The 16,978-nt window shown below is 51.3% G+C and overlaps 1 protein-coding gene across 1 annotated transcript in view; it reads left to right on the top strand.

The window, feature by feature from the left end:
* nbeab (neurobeachin b) overlaps positions 1-16,978 on the top strand; it is a 231,740-nt gene that overhangs the window by 195,218 nt on the left and 19,544 nt on the right. The window contains exons 44-48 of the mRNA XM_048980718.1: positions 2,475-2,587; positions 10,306-10,446; positions 12,306-12,425; positions 15,052-15,204; positions 16,153-16,320. Coding sequence (XP_048836675.1) covers positions 2,475-2,587; positions 10,306-10,446; positions 12,306-12,425; positions 15,052-15,204; positions 16,153-16,320 — 695 coding nt within the window. The remainder of the gene's footprint in view (positions 1-2,474; positions 2,588-10,305; positions 10,447-12,305; positions 12,426-15,051; positions 15,205-16,152; positions 16,321-16,978) is intronic.

Genomic DNA, 16,978 nt, shown 5'->3' with positions numbered 1-16,978 from the left:
ACCGTCCCATAAGCGTCCTGTCCCCTGTCCCTGGGACCTTACCATCAGCGCCCTGTCCCTGTGACCGTCCCATCAGCGCCCTGTCCCTGGGACCGTCCTATCAGCACCCTGTCCCTGGGACCGTCCTATCAGCGCCCTGTCCCTGGGACCGTCCTATCAGCGCCCTGTCCCCTGTCCCTGGGACCGTCCTATCAGTGTCCTGTCCCTGGGACCATCCTATCAGCGCCCTGTCCCTGGGACCTTCCCATCAGCGCCCTGTCCCTGGGACTGTCCCATCAGCACCCAGTCCCCTGTCCCTGAGACCTTACCATCAGTGCCCTGTCCCTGTGACCGTCCCATCAGCGCCCTGTCCCTGGGACCGTCCTATCAGCACCCTGTCCCTGGGACCGTCCTATCAGCGCCCTGTCCCTGGGACCGTCCTATCAGCGCCCTGTCCCCTGTCCCTGGGACCGTCCTATCAGTGTCCTGTCCCTGGGACCATCCTATCAGCGCCCTGTACCTGGGACCGTCCCATCAGCGCCGTGTCCCTGGGAATGTCCCATCAGCGCCCTGTCCCTGGGACCGTCCCATCAGCGCCCTGTCCCCTGTCCCTGGGACCTTCCCATCAGCGCCCTGTCCCTGGGACCATCCCATCAGCGCCCTGTCCCCTGTCCCTGGGACCTTCCCATCAGCGCCCTGTCCCTGGGACCTTTCCATCAGCGCCCTGTCCCTGGGACCGTCTCATCAGCGCCCTGTCCCTGGGACCTTCCCATCAGCGCCCTGTCCCTGGGACCTTTCCATCAGCGGCCTGTCCCTGGGACCGTCCCATCAGCGCCCTGTCCCTGGGACCGTCCCATCAGCGCCCCGTCCCTGGGACCGTCCCATAAGTGTCCTGTCCCCTGTCCCTGGGACCGTCCCATAAGTGTCCTGTCCCCTGTCCCTGGGACCGTCCCATCAGCACCCTGTCCCTGGGACCGTCCTATCAGCGCCCTGTCCCTGGGACCGTCCTATCAGCGCCCTGTCCCTGGGACCGTCCTATCAGCGCCCTGTACCCTGTCCCTGGGACCGTCCTATCAGTGTCCTGTCCCTGGGACCATCCTATCAGCGTCCTGTCCCTGGGAATGTCCCATCAGCGCCCTGTCCCTGGGACCGTCCCATCAGTGCCTTGTCACCTGTCTCTGGGACCGTCTCATCAGCGCCCTGTCCCTGGGACCGTCTCATCAGCGCCCTGTCCCTGGGACCTTCCCATCAGCGCCCTGTCCCCTGTCCCTGGGACCTTCCCATCAGCGCCCTGTCCCTGGGACCTTCCCATCAGCGCCCTGTCCCTGGGACCTTTCCAACAGCGCCCTGTCCCTGGGACCATCCCATCGGCGCCCTGTCCCTGGGACCTTCCCATCAGCGCCCTGTCCCTGGGACCTTTCCATCAGCGCCCTGTCCCTGGGACCGTCCCATCAGCGCCCTGTCCCTGGGACCGTCCCATCAGCGCCCCGTCCCTGGGTCCGTCCCATAAGTGTCCTGTCCCCTGTCCCTGGGACCGTCCCATCAGCACCCTGTCCCTGGGACCGTCCCATCAGCGTCCTGTCCCTGGGACCATCCCATAAGTGTCCTGTCCCCTGTCCTTGGGACCTTACCATCAGCGCCCTGTCCCTGTGACCGTCCCATCAGCACCCTGTCCCTGGGACCGTCCTATCAGCTCCCTGTCCCCTGTCCCTGGGACCGTCCTATCAGTGCCCTGTCCCTGGGACCGTCCTATCAGCGCCCTGTACCTGGGACCATCCCATCAGCGCCGTGTCCCTGGGAATGTCCTATCAGTGCCCTGTCCCTGGGACCGTCCCATCAGTGCCCTGTCCCTGGGACCTTCCCATCAGCGCCCTGTCCCTGGGACCTTCCCATCAGCGCCCTGTCCCTGAGACCTTTCCATCAGCGCCCTGTCCCTGGGACCGTCCCATCAGCGCCCTGTCCCTGGGACCGTCCCATCAGCGCCCTGTCCCCTGTCCCTGGGACCATCCCATCAGCGCCCTGTCCCCTGTCCCTGGGACCTTCCCATCAGCGCCCTGTCCCCTGTCCCTGGGACTGTCCCATCAGTGCCCTGTCCCCTGTCCCTGGAACCATCCCATCAGCGCCCTGCCCCCTGCTGCACACACACCCCCTTTTCACAGCACCAGCTGCTCAGGCTTTATTGAGTCTCCTCTGGTGGGCATGAGCTGTCATGACCATAGAGTCCTCAGTGTAGAGCAGGGGCTGGTGTGTATGCGGGCTTTTGGGGTGACCTGTATGTCAGCTGGTAAAACCCAGGTGTGAGGACTCTTCAGCCAATCAGTCCTCTAATTAGTAATATAATTAGGGAGTTGCAGCGAAAACCCGCATACACACCGGCCCTTTGCGGATAAGATTGGCCACCCCAGGTGTAGGGGAATGCTGTTCTTTCTGTTAAAATGAAGTTCCTTACACTGTACCTAACCCTGACCCCCATCACATCTTTCCTTACCCCCCAGGGAGGACATACAATGACCTTAATCAATACCCCGTCTTCCCCTGGGTCCTCACCAACTACGAGTCCGAGGAGCTGGACCTCACTTTGCCGGGCAACTTCCGGGACCTATCCAAGGTACTCTGTGATGTCTCTCTCTCCCCCCCCCACCCTCTCCCCACAGGGAGCGAAGGTTATACAAAGCTGAAGTGGAAATGGGATGCTAGATCAGGGTGAGCAAACAACTCGCAGGGTGACATTTACTCGCAAAACAAATGCTGCAGCATCACAGGAACAGCACTACCATCAACTAGCATCACATATTTTTCAGATGGTCGATCATAAAGAGCAAATGGGTGTAGAGGTTAGTGGGGATGGGGGATGGGGGTCACATAGCCGTTCTCTCTGTTTTTGTAATTTTCTGTATTTTTTTACAGTTCGTTCAACCACTTATTTGTTTTAAATATTCTCTCTGCTAATAAATGGGCCATCTCAGTATTGATAACCATATTCAGCAAGGTGTCATGTGACCTGTGGTTTGGGCATTGATACACTTTACAGCAGGGGTCACCAACCTTTTTGAAACTGAGAGCTACTTCATTGGTACTGAGCCATACGAAGGGCTACCAGATTGAAACGCCCTCCTAAACTTATCTAAACTTCATGTATAATAAACATGTTTTAAATGCTTTTTTTAGATACTGTCATTTTCAAATCTATATAAATGCAAATGTGATCAAAGAAGAATAGCAACAGGATAAAATTAAATTTTAGACGCTGCTCAGTGGTGAGTTGTGCTATTTTTGGAAGAGGTCCGCGGGCGACTCATGTGGTCCTGGGGGCATCCTGGTACCACGTTGGTGAGCTCTGCCTTACAGGAATGTTGTCAGATTCAATAGATGAGGGAAGCATTGCCAGGTTTGCCAGTATCAGCGAATATAAAAAAAAATTATAAGAAGATATATATATATATATATATATATATATATATATATATATATATATATATATATATATATATCTACACACACTGTAGAAGTTCTGCAGATAAATCAGACTCTTTTACACGCACAGGCACACATACTCACACGCACACTTACATACACGCACAGACACATACTCACACACACACACATACATACACGCACAGACACACATACTCACACGCACACATACATACATACACACACAGACACACATACTCACACACACATACATACACACACAGACACACATACTCACACGCACACATACATACACACAGACACACATACTCACGCACAGACACACATACTCACACACACACATACATACACGCACAGACACACATACTCACACGCACACATACATACACGCACAGACACATACTCACACACACACACATACATACACGCACAGACACACATACTCACACGCACACACACATACATACACGCACAGACACACATACTCACACACACACATACATACACGCACAGACACACATACTCACACACACATACATACACACACAGACACACATACTCACACGCACACATACATACACACAGACACACATACTCACGCACAGACACACATACTCACACACACACATACATACACGCACAGACACATACTCACACGCACACATACATACCCACACTATACTGTTTTCAGGTTGACTAGTCTAGAAACTTTTTGTCAAACCAACAATGTGTGAAAAGTATGAAATAACAAGTAAAAGTATTAAATAATGTGCTTTTATTGATGGATATGTCAGACTTCATTAAACTCCTTTCCTCAGACTGGAGTTTTCTGTGTATTACCACAACCCTTAAACACAAGATATAGAATAAGATGATAAATGTAGTTTCCATTGTACATAGAGGCTGTTACAGTGGTGTGATCCCAATGAGAGAGGGAGACCATCGACCCCCCCCCCCCCCCCCCCACACACACACACACACACACACACACACATCCTTTTTACGCTTCATATACACTGTGGTATAGACTGCATAATTCCAGACCCGGGGATTGCTGGGAGATTTACGCTCTGAGGCATGTGGACCTCTGGCATGCCCCAGCTCTCTTTCGGTGACCTGAAAACGCTCACAGTCCTGTCTGAAAGATTACCCCCTCCCTCTGTTTCCCTCCACCACAACCCTACCGTGCAGGGAAACACTTGAGGGGGATAAAAAAGCTCCTTTTCCTGAAACGTGCGGCTAATGCGTTCCCGCTGCCGGGCCGTTGGCAAACCCGAACGGCGCCACACTCTAGCCTGAAAGCACCCGGAGGCAGGACGGAGCATGAAGGTGTGAGGAGGAGGGAGAAATCACTGTAAAACACAAAGACAAGTGAAGGCTGCAGGGTCGGGGTATTAACAACAAAATTGACAGTCTGCGTTTGGACAGGAGGAGGGGAGGCGGATGGGCCCTTCTGTAGCTGCCCATGGGAAACAGCAGAGCAGGCGTGACTCGACTGCACCCCCCACGACACATCGAGGGGTGTTTGTTCCTCAGGCTGGGTCGTGATGCGCCGGTGCACCCTGCCTGTTTGTTGTGGCCCATGAGCGGTAACCCTGCCCACCTTTATCACCACCGACACCAGCCAGACCCCCGCAATGCCTGAAGACGGACACCAGCAGCACGTCCGCATGGCTTATGCAGTCAGCCCTGCTCTTTGAAGTATGGGCTCGGTTGTACGTGAAGCAGAGCGCTGACCCAGGACGGCTCTTAATGCGGCATGCGTGGCTGGCGGTTCTGCACCGGTGTGCCTTCCTCTCTGCTCTGGCTGCACCCCGCAGCGGCGCAGGCAGGCCGAGGCCAGCCCCTGGTCCTGGAGAGACAGTTATGTATTGTAATATATTCCGGGAACATCCTGCCACGCTGTTTACAGCTCGGAGCTGCCTTCATTAGCATGAGTTTGCGGGTCCAGCTTCCCCTGACGGTTGTCCTTGGAGCCCAGGGGCACTCCGCTCCCGAAAGTTCATCGCTAATTTGGAAGGAAAGGACTGTACCATTCCCTGCAGGGGGGTGCCTTGGCTCTGCGGCATGGTGCTTATGGCGCTTTTGTAGGATCAGGAGGCTGTATGAGGGCCATGAATTTGGCATTTTATGGTGTGTGCAAGAGGTTTTTGGGGAGTGTGAGCAGCTTAGTGGGCGGTGTCTGGCGTGGGCTGGGCGGGGTCCGCGATCTGAGGGAGATTCAACTGAAAACCTGCATGTCACTTAATTCTACTCTATGATTCATGTGAGCTTCTCACGCAAGGCAGATGCCAATAGTCGGTATGGGGGTGAGGAGGTCATGTGATTCCTGAGCAGGAAGTGGCCAAGGGGTGGAGCTGTAGTTGGTGTTCTCCAGCTCTGATCACCAGTGTCTCTCACACATCCACGCCGCATACTTTCACACACCTATGCCCCCGCGGGGCCTGACTAGCGCAGCCAAACCGCACGCAGGGCCTGCAAGCGTTGGGTATCTGTGTTTCGTAACGCGCCAAACCGGCCCGTTAGATATTTCCCAAACGATTATTCCATCTCAACTGGCAGGCTCGCGGACAAGGAAGTAGTCAACAAGACAGCTCCTAATTGGCGCTGTGCGTGTGCGCGCGGTCGTGCGCTAGCACCGATCGGTTCTGGGCATGCTCAGTCAGGCGCTCTGGCAGCTTTCGGTGCTGCTCTTTCCCGCGCCTTTGATTCCACTATGACAGGACATTATGTGTGTACCTGTCAAGGCAGCTTCCCGGCATGACGCAGTCAAATGGATAACAGACCGGAAGCCTAATTACCAGAGCCTTATGAGTGAGCTGCAATATACAGTGCAGCCTGTTGGGGGGGACGATGCTGTCTCCTGTGTTAAGAGAAACAAAAAGCCTAAACTGACATAAAATATAACGTAATATGCAGAAATTACTGAATGCAGAAGTCTGCAGGCCACTGTAGTTCGGTGAATATTTCTACAATATTTTATTTGTTTACCAAACACTTTTATCCATAGCAATGTACATTTTTAAGAAAGCTGGGTTAGGGTCTCTCTCAAGGGCCCGACGGTGAAATCGCCCGCTAACCCTGGGACTTGAATCAGCGACCATCTGATCACAGACACAGACACAGCGTCCAAACCCACTGAGCCGCACATCCCCAAGATGTAGTTTCAGTAACAGGAATGCTGTGAATATGGAGGTCAGTGCCCCCCTCTCCCCCCAGTGCTGACCAACGCGAGTGAGGGAGACAAGAGAGAGAGGGACGCCGCCTGTCAGCTTCGACCATTTCCGAGATGAAGCGAGGTTTGCAAAGCAACGCCTTTGTTTCTCTGGGCAAGACGGAGGAGCTGTTCACCCTTTCCAGGCCTCTGTTTATCGGTCTGCTCATTTCTCAATGTCACCACCAATCATGTCCTTCTGCCCCGAGGGCGGGTGCCTAAGACAGATGCACCCTGGGAAGTTCCTGGAGAACCGCCCCTGTGCCACTTTATTGCAGGAAGTCCCCCCCCCCCCCATCTCAGCAGGGCCTCATCTTTGGCATTCTGACGTGACGGCTCCCTCGACTGAAGCTCCCAGCGTGAGCCCCGTAATTCAATTTACTCTGGAAAAACAAACCACTGCAGTACATCCCACAGGGAAAAGAGGCACATATCAGGAATCACAGGGAATTATGCCTTTTACATGGTTTTGTTTAAAAAAAAAAAGTGAAACTATTGACTCGTCCATCCATCTTTCATAAGTGTTTATCCAGCACAGGGCTGCATGGAGTCGGGGGGCTATCCCAGAATGCACTGGGCACCAGGCAGGAGATGCCCTGGAGTCACACATATGGAGTCACAAGGTCACAATTAGAGACACCTGTTGACCGTACTGTGTGCTTTCGGACTGTAGGGGGCAACGGAGCATGTGTAGAATCCTGCACCAGGAGAACATGAGGGTTGGGGATTTAAATCCACAATGCTGGTAATGTGAGGTCATGGTGTCTCCCTCAGTCCAGCAATGGCATTTCATAGGCAGCAGCTCTGGGGGTCCCCCCACCAAGGATGTGGGTTTGATTCCCAGCCCCTGCTCTGTGTGTGCAGTTTACGTGTTCTTTCCAGAGGAAAACTGGAATATAAATAGCTGTGGTGTGCAGCTTTGGGTTCACTGGGACCCTGCACTGGGTGAGTGGATATGGAAGATGGCTGTGTGCACTGGAAATATTTGGTCCAGATCTTCATAAAAGCTTTTTAATGTTTTCACCTGATCAGAGTTTAGGGATAATATTTTTGAAGAAATTCACTGGAAAAGGATTTGACACCCAAACAGAACTCGATGTTCTTCTCTTTAAGCGAAGGGACTCTGCTGCTTGTCATTTTGGGTGCAGTATTTCACATATCATTTTGGCTCCATGTTCCAGTGCCCAATAATGTGTTTAGCCGACAGGTAAATGTCAGGTAAGGCTAATCACGCATGTTTGAGTGTGCATTCCAACCAGCAAGCAGTTACAACCAGTGGCATCTTGTGTGTCCTAATCTGTAATTAAATTAAAATGGTTTTCTGTAGCTTAATGGCTCCCATTTATGCTGTATAAAGCCCCACTCCCCCCCAGTAATAGTAAATCAGCTTAATTGTGTCTATGTTTGTCACTCCTGAGCCGGTGTTGGATTCTCCAGGAAGCAGAAATGGCAGGAAATCAGGCAGGCTTTAGCTGTGTGGCTGGCCCCAGTCAAAGAGAAGCTGGTTGGTTAAATAACCAGCAAAAGCAATATTCCCATAATTTAAGTGATTTTTAAGTTCCCCATTAGGCAGATGGCCTGTTTCACTCTAGACCATTTCCATTGGGGGTGTGTGAGACTTCCTGCAGACTCTCTATCCAATCGGAGCGGCTCTGGTCTCCACACGCCAGCCTATTATCACCTCGTAAATCTCCTGGAACGTCGTGTTCGATGTTGCTGTGGATGGTAGTTAAGGAAAAGAAGGGAAGAAAGACGGAGAAGAAGGAGAAACGGAAAGCGGCGCCATGTGAGGTGGGGGGGGCGGGGAGGACTTCTCACCAGGGCTTGGTGAGAGCAGCTTCCTCTTTACCACACATCATTTTCTTTGTATTATGGTGACCCTTGAACATTTTGTGAGGGGTTTTTGAGGGCTCATCCAAACTGAAATTTACTGTGCCAGCGACCCTCACAATTAAATGCTTGTGATCATAAAATTAACCACAAACTGCTTCTTTTTAGTTACCTGAAAATATTGAGTTAGTCAAGACTCAAAAATCATTGTCGATTATTGTCAACCCATCAATAGACATTGACAATAGACATATTGTCTATTCTCTCTCTCGCTCTCTCTCTCTCTCTCTCTCTCTCTATATATATATATAAATGTGTGTGTGTGTGTGCGTGTCTGGGTTGAAATACATTGGCTATATTTACACATTTGCTAAACAATATGTTACAGCATACTATCATTTACACACTTACTAAATAATATACTACAGCATACTAACATTTACACTTTGACCAGACAATATACTTCACATACCACACTTACACAGTGATTTGCCAATATGCTGCATACTGTGCAACATAAAGTGCAAATGGGACACAAAGACAGAACATGGTTGACATTTTTGGAATCATTCGGATTTCTGCTGCTGTTTTTCGAGACTGACGCGTCTCTGACGCGAGACTGAATCAGCCTTTGAGGCCCTGTAGCTGACGGTAGCCCCTTATCCTGAAGTGCTGCCTAGAATTGATCGCTCTCCTCTCCAGCTCCCCACCATCCCCTGCTGATTCGGTGCCTTCATTGGCATGTGACTGTATTAAAATTGACTTATTGCATCAGGCAGTTGACAACACGGGGCGAGCAAATGCTATGCTGGTTAAGTGTATTTAATCAAGGCTTTATATCACACGGTAATCGAACGGCCAGTCGTCTGCCGAGCTTTGTTCTGGTCGCTGCTGGTTTGATGGTATTTTATGTCACCCGGTTGCCACGGACATAACAATGAGATTAGTATAAAAAAGGAAATTGCAGTGTCAAGATATAAGTTGCCGAAGTTGCTGAAGTGGTATTCAAAGGCCTGCGGATGACGTTGAGTCTTCGGGCAAAATCTCGTGGCCTGAAAAGCGGCGATAGAGTGGTCCTGCGTCCTTTTCCCCGGAGCGCCGCGTAGCCGGCTCTGCTCATCCTGGTCCACATGTGAGTCAGCCTTCCTGTTGGCTCACCTCGGAAACTCCAGAGGGTCGGTCTGTCCGCAGGTCTCCGGGGTGAGGGGTGACGCTTGATATTTCGCCGTGGCCATATGCAGCTCTACTGCTGGAGTGACGAGGAGCTGTCACCCCGCAGCCTGTACCCCGGCTTTGTCTCTAAGCAGACAGATTCCAGGCCGCTAGACAAAGATCCTGATTGGTATTGAGGAAGCCCCATGCATAAAGCGGGTCAGTTGGGGTTAATCCGCGAGGATTACTAATAACTATCTACAGAATCTCTGTCAAGACACGTATATAAGTCCGAGTGCACATAGCTAGGTGATCCCCATGTCTCTGTTTACGTTTTCTTTATGGAGACGTACAACTGAATTGCTCAAACCAAGACCTGTCCCCCCCTGTGCATCTGAAAGTAGCTTATATAAAACTTATATAAAATCGTAATGATAATTACACAGAGCTGTTAGTAAAATACAGGATAATGCAGGTACTAGTCAGAGTTTAGAGGAGATCAGGTAAAAACAAAGCCATGAAGAGACTGAAAAGCATCATGCCCCTTTTGTAGGGCTGGCTGAAGCCAGAACTCATGTTCGGATTTGATTAATCATGTCTGGTTGATCTTGTGTAGTTTGAGTGGTGCTACACGCGGAGCATCCAGAGTGATCACACCGTGCAATGCTCTCACTCCTGTCTGTCTTCCATTCCAGCCAATCGGAGCTCTGAACCCGAAGAGGGCCGTCTTCTTTGCCGAGCGCTATGAGAGCTGGGAGGACGAGCAGACCCCCCCCTGCCACTACACCTCGCACTACTCCACAGCCATCTGCACCCTGTCCTGGCTCGTTAGGATAGTGAGTCCCGTCTGCTAAGCCCCCAGTGCAGCCCTGTCTTCGAATCACTCATCCACATATCTATGCGTATTCTAACCATTATCCTGGTCAGGGTTGTGGGGGGGACGCAGCACAGGGCACATGGCCGATGGTGCACCCTTTATGCAATGCCAGTCCCGGGTATATGCACACAATCACTACAGGCATTTTCAGGATGCCAATTAGCCTAACGGCATTTATCACGGCAGGACATGCAAACTCTGCACATTCTGAATAAAGGCGAGAGTCAACCCCCCAACCCTGAAGGTCTGAGGCTGCCCTCTGAGCTGCCCTGCTGCTCTCTCACACATTATCCGCTAATTAAACTGAAACAGGATCTACAGTAGCACCCTTCCCATTACAACTATGCCAGCCTCAGGCCTGTGCTGCCTGTGGTGGGCTCCAGGCTGTTCTGTGACCCTGACCAGGATGGATGGATGGATGGATGGATGGAACAGTAACACCTGAATCTGAAGATGTGCGGTCTCCCGAAATCTGCCTCCACTCCACCCTTCGCGCCCAGTTCCCTCCGCTCTGGCAGTCACGTGGGACTCGGCTACAGGAAAGGCTGAGACAACCTGACGTCTCAATCGGGCGGGCCGAGGTTCTGTCCTACGAGCTTCCCGAGTGTATGTCACGGGCGGCTAAGCCAGTGCGCGCTAACTAAATAAGGAGTGCAGGATGAGGCTCGGGCCTGCCGCGACACAGGGACGGCCTGACATGCTCCCCGAACCAGCAGGGCGCAGGTGTAGCGCCGTCCGCGTGTGGGCTGGAGAAACGCTCGTTATACATCGCGGCTGGCGAGGCTGACAGCCCTCGATAAATCGCGGCTTCACTGGAATGATGGGCGTCGCTTTCTCTTCACCCGGCATGCTGACGTCCATGGTGCTGACCTGACAGCGGCTGAAGAGGCCTACGTGTCACCGGGAAGCCAGGATAATGAATCAGCACGCCCCCTACACTAATACTCGCACTACATGTGTGAGACGTGTTTAAACCATTTACCAGTTTTTCCGTAATTTTGCGCACCAAAATGGATTAAGCCCTATTATCCTTTTAAATGCCTAAAAGTAATCTTAGATGATTTTTCATTTTATTTTATTTCTAAAAATGCACTCTGCGCCCTGAGCACTTTGGTGATACTGAGCAGCTAGTGTGCCCTAAAACCCCCTCTTCCCAAAGTCCCAGACATCATGACATAACCCCCCCTGAGTCTCCGGGTGAGTCTTTAATCAAAATTTATATTATTACCCATCAGCCCCAAACAAAGCCTGGCTGTAAGTGCTGTGAAACACTGAGACACTGAGACAGCTATGTACATTTGCGTGCGTGCATGTATGTATGTGTGTGTGAGTGTGCTTGTGTGCGTGCATGTGTGTGAGTGTGCTTGTGTGTGCATATCTGTGTGAGTGAGTGTGCTGGTGTGTGTATGTGTGTGCATGTGTGTGTATGAGTTTGCTTGTGTATATGTGTGTGTGTATGTGTGCATTTGTGTGTGTGAGTGTGCTTGTGTATATGTGTATGTGTGTGCATGTGTGTGTGTGAGTTTGCTTGTGTATATGTGTGTGTGTATGTGTGCATCTGTGTGTGTGTGTGAGTGTGCTTGTGTGTGTGTATGTGCGTGGGTGTGTACACGTGAGAGAAAGCAGAGGTCTTTCTTCGGCTGTGTGTAAGGGATTCCCGTTTAAATATGATAGCCTGTTTAAAGCCTTTGATCACCCTGCGAAATTTAGGCCAGTAGCCACGGTCTTCATGGACGTTTCTGTCTGTTTGCCTCTGTGATGCAGAACTTCTTTGAGTAAGATTAAAATAAAACACATTGTGAAATTCCTCCCCAACAGGAACCCTTCACCACATTCTTCCTGAATGCAAACAGCAACAAGTTTGACCACCCTGACCGCACATTTTCGTCCATCACCCGCTCCTGGAGGAACTGCCAGCGGGACACCTCTGATGTCAAGGTGAGGAGAGTGGGCCTTTGCTGAGCACCCCCCCCCCCAAGAAATACCCTCCACATATTACATACCTATGAAGACAGCTAGCAGGCCGACGACTATTTCAATGAATACCAGCACATTAGAGCCTAGGCTTCAGATTTACACAAGAACTAACTAAAGAATATAATGACTTTATGTCTAAATTATCAGAAAGTGGAAAAATTTACATGAAGGCTGAGATTTGATTCACTTGGCTTTTTCATTGTAATTTTTCACGTGTGAATTCATAAACGGATTAATCTCAGAACTATATTAATCTATCCCATTTGAAACTGCCGATTATGTGGCTGATTTGCATAGATATTTGTATTTATGTCATTGAAAATCAAATTGGCTCACATTAATGGTCGTGAGTACTTTATTAGTATCAGGCAATGATGTCATAAATGATAATCGACAGAGGATTATGTTGTGCGCTAAGCTCAGACACTGAAGGCCTCCAAGATCCAGTGCTTTAGGGATGAAAAACGACAACGCAGGAAAATGCACTAAGCAAGTGGACCTGGAACAGGGTGAGGTATAGGTGCGGTATAGGTGCGGTATAGGTGGCTGTGTCTGCTGTTGCCCATGGAGGGGGCAGGTTCATGGCCGGGAGCAGTATGGCTCTCCCAGCAACAAGCAGCGAGAGCAGACTGTGACCTCATACTGCCAGGCTTTTCTAGAACACCAGCACTGGGGCAGGGAGGCCCAAGGCCATTGATAATTCATTACTGACAAACTCTGCTTAAAGTGTACTTCTTTATGTCCTGACAAGGTTTTTATGAGTCCTAGCCAGGGACGACGGCCAACAGCGTGACTTCAAAGTCGCTCCGAACCACTTGTGCGCCTGTATCGCATTTTGTTTGCACACAGCTTGAGACCGACTCTGACCTGCTCTAAGTTTGGGGGAGTGTTTTCTGGAGCTGGGCTCATCCTCCATAATTTATCAGTGCGATGATCTCGGTCGCCCGGCTGGCTTGTTGCGTGTCACGCTGCTTCATTATAAGTCTCATTATAATGCATTACACCTCTGTGGCACACAGATTTTTTTTGTTACTTTCTTTGACCACATACTGCAGCACCGGTTTGGGAGAATGTAGAATCTGGTTTGCTTTTCGACCATAAGGTCAGTTATTGAGGGTCTAATTATTACCAAACACGTTCTGTAAGCATAGTTAAATGCAGACACATTCCAATACTTAGCACCCAAGAGAATAGCTTCAAAACAAATGCAGGTCAGAGGGAATAAATGTGAAATCACTCCAAAAAGGGCAAAATCTGCATATTTATGAAGGCTGCGATTTGATTGGTCAGGGCCGGGCCATTCACACCAGCTTGTGCTCTGAATGAGTTTAATCTGAGTTAAATGGCAAGAGCTGTGTCTGAATGAGCTGACGGTGACCTGATGTCCCAGGCTGCGAGGACAGCGCAGGAGGGAGAGCTCACGTTTATATCAAAGAGTTTATAAACTCCTCCTACCCCCAAGTCATTCCAGAACGGGTTTAAAACCAGCGGATGATCCGGAAGCAGGACGCCCCCCTGCAGTCTGATGACGTGGGAGACGCAGCGGGGGGGGATGCAGATGCACTTCCGAAATCATCAGCATTACAGAGAACACCCCGCCACACCCCCCCCCCCCACATTCCCGGGAAAGCTGCGGGGGTTCGACACCTGCCGGGGTCTCTGCCGCCGCACGGCGCCGCCAGCAGCGGCTGACAAGACGTCACGGAGACGACAGGGCGGAAAGCGGCGCGGTTAATGCGGCTGCCGTGATTGACTCGTTAGCCCATTACGGGGATGCGCTGGCATTAATGGCTGCCAGGGGAGGCGGCTTGAAAGCATGGCTGCCAGGATTTAACAGCACTTCGGCTGAGCTACAGCAAGAACTTTACAAAGTTAGTAGGAATCGTGGGGTGGGGGGGTCTCTCCTGCAAACACTGTCATTTTTACTGGACTGCGTTAGTAACCAACACTCATTTTTTTTGTAATCTCCCATAAAGCCCTCTCTCCACCTACGGAATTCTGTTTAAAAAAAAATTCCCTACGCATGGTCTGTCCCGTGGTTGGATTAAGCCAGAGACTGCTGTCAGGGTGTGGGGTTCTGTCAGACAGGCGCGGGGTCACATTCCTGACACCAAACTCCTCTCGTGCAGGGGCATATCTCGCAGTGCATTCTGGGAAATGGGGGCTTCCCAGGAATGCTGCAGCTTTGGCTGACCCCGAGGTCAGGTTTGTTTCCCAGGTGACAGGGATGCGTGCGATCAGAGGTGGGAGGGGTTGGGTGCTGGGAGAAACCTCACTTAAGAAATGGCCCAGCACGTCTATCCTTTTCCTCAGAATTCTAATTGCACCTACCTGCCAAATTATCGCTGCGCGCCTATTGCCTTAACAGACCATGCTGTGTGATCCCATCAGATGCATACCACAACCCCCCCCAAACCCACCGACATCTTTTAAGAAAACTATAAACAATCATTTTTACCTCCTGTATCTCCAGTAAATTTAATTTAAAAGCGTGTGATGGCCAGGCGATGCGTGCGGTGGGTTTTGCCAGGGCACGCTGCGTCTGAGCATGTTAACTCCCTGAACACATGGACTCTGTCTTTGCCAGGAGCTCATCCCAGAGTTCTACTACCTGCCCGAGATGTTTGTCAACACCAACAAGTACAGTCTGGGCGTGCGGGACGACAGGGTGTCCGTGTGTGACGTGGACCTGCCCCCCTGGGCCAAGAAACCCGAGGACTTCGTCCGCATCAACAGGATGGTAGGGAGCGGCTGGCCTGCAGGGGGGGTGGGGGGGATCAGACCCAGATGACGTTGGGGGCTATCATGGGGTTTCCATGGGGATCTTGTGGCAGAGACGCATAACCTCGAATTACGCAAACTCAAGCTCCGTGCTCGATACCAATGCCATGTCTCCTTGACCTGGGGCGATGTCACTTACAGTACTAAGTGTCCCTTGTCACCTTAATTCGGACCTCATCAATCTTACTTTGATGATGCTCTCTTGGGGTCCTGCTGGATATTCCTAGGCTTGGCCCTCCACCCCTCCCAGGAACCAGTATACTAGAGTAAGGCCTTCTCCCTCATCACATCCAGATGTGCCATAGACCTTGCGATGTGCAACACAGACAGCAATGGGGCAGTGGGAGGGATCTGAGAGGTCACAATATGCGCATTAACATGTAACATTACCTTTGCTTTTGCTGCTAAATTCTCTCCTCATCTCTCTTCCTCTCTACCTGTCTTACCCAGAATGCCTTACTCTCCCCATCTGCTGACGTATCTCTTGCTCCTTCCTGTCTCTACCCCAGCATTTCTGCCCATTCCTCTCCAATGGCCATTATTCCCACTCACCCCTGTATCCATACTGCCCGAATCCCCTGTTTCATTAATGGTGCCGGGGGGGGCCGCACACAGACACCGCCCCGCGGAGAGAGAACCCGCCTCAGGACAGCCTTCAGCATGCACCGTGTAATTAGAGCTTGCGGGTTGTTGTCTCGCTGCTACAAGGCACCAGTCTCTTGTTATTTTAGACAAGTTTTGTTTGCAAACAGAACCGTAAACAATTTGCACCCCCGGCGTTAAGGCACAGACTGTTTACTCAGCGCCTGACGCAGACCGCCGTCCTCGGCGTCATCGTCTTTGCGTGGTTCAGCCTGACGTCACCATGGCGTGGCATTCACCCGGAATTTCCCCCCCATTGTGACAGGCCCTGGAGAGCGAGTTTGTGTCGTGTCAGCTGCACCAGTGGATTGACCTTATTTTCGGCTACAAGCAGCGGGGGCCGGAGGCAGTGCGCGCCCTCAACGTCTTTCACTACCTGACATACGAGGGCACCGTCAACCTGGACAGCATCAGCGACCCCGTACTGAGAGAGGTGAGTCCGCCATGCTGGGAGGGCGCCGCGGCTCACAGCGCGTTTGCACGTCGGCGCCCCCTGGTGCCCACCCAGTGTCAGTCTCACACCTGTCACGCCCTGCTGGTTGCTGACTCATACTACTACTCCCCCCATACAAGTGACCCCCTAATATCGAGCTAAACTGTACAGATTACATCAAATGTAAGCCCCAATTCAACATCTCTTCTAAGGCCAGTTGTTTTTAGATTTTGGGGGGTGGGCATCTAGGGGTAGGGATCTTTTTCCTAAACTACCCAGAAAGGTCTGATTTGATTATCCGGAGTGATTTGATAAACTCGGAATGTATCCTTCCATCCCGGCTAATTAATAGGTCCGGTTTCAGCGGCATGGCTTACACTCGAACGGCTTAATTGAAAAAAAATGAGCTTGCAGCAGCTGGCCTATAGCGCCGGGCCTCCAGCTCCCCCCCAGCGCTCCCGCCCGATATCCGCCATCTGTTGTATGCAAAAGAAGCCATTTATATACTGTCAGTTCTGAGAGCGCATTTATTTATCAAGTGACCGGCATGCAAATCACTCAGAGGATGTTTTTTCTCTATCCGCTGGCTCTAATTATTAAACGGTATGTCAGAGAGCCCTCGCTTTCCTAAACAGCTGGGACTGCCACGACTTTACTC

The sequence above is a fragment of the Brienomyrus brachyistius genome, chromosome 17 (assembly GCF_023856365.1).
Source record: "Brienomyrus brachyistius isolate T26 chromosome 17, BBRACH_0.4, whole genome shotgun sequence".
Lineage (NCBI taxonomy): Eukaryota > Metazoa > Chordata > Actinopteri > Osteoglossiformes > Mormyridae > Brienomyrus > Brienomyrus brachyistius.
Note: the sequence above shows the minus strand (reverse complement) of the source record. Positions and strands in the feature narration are given on the sequence as shown.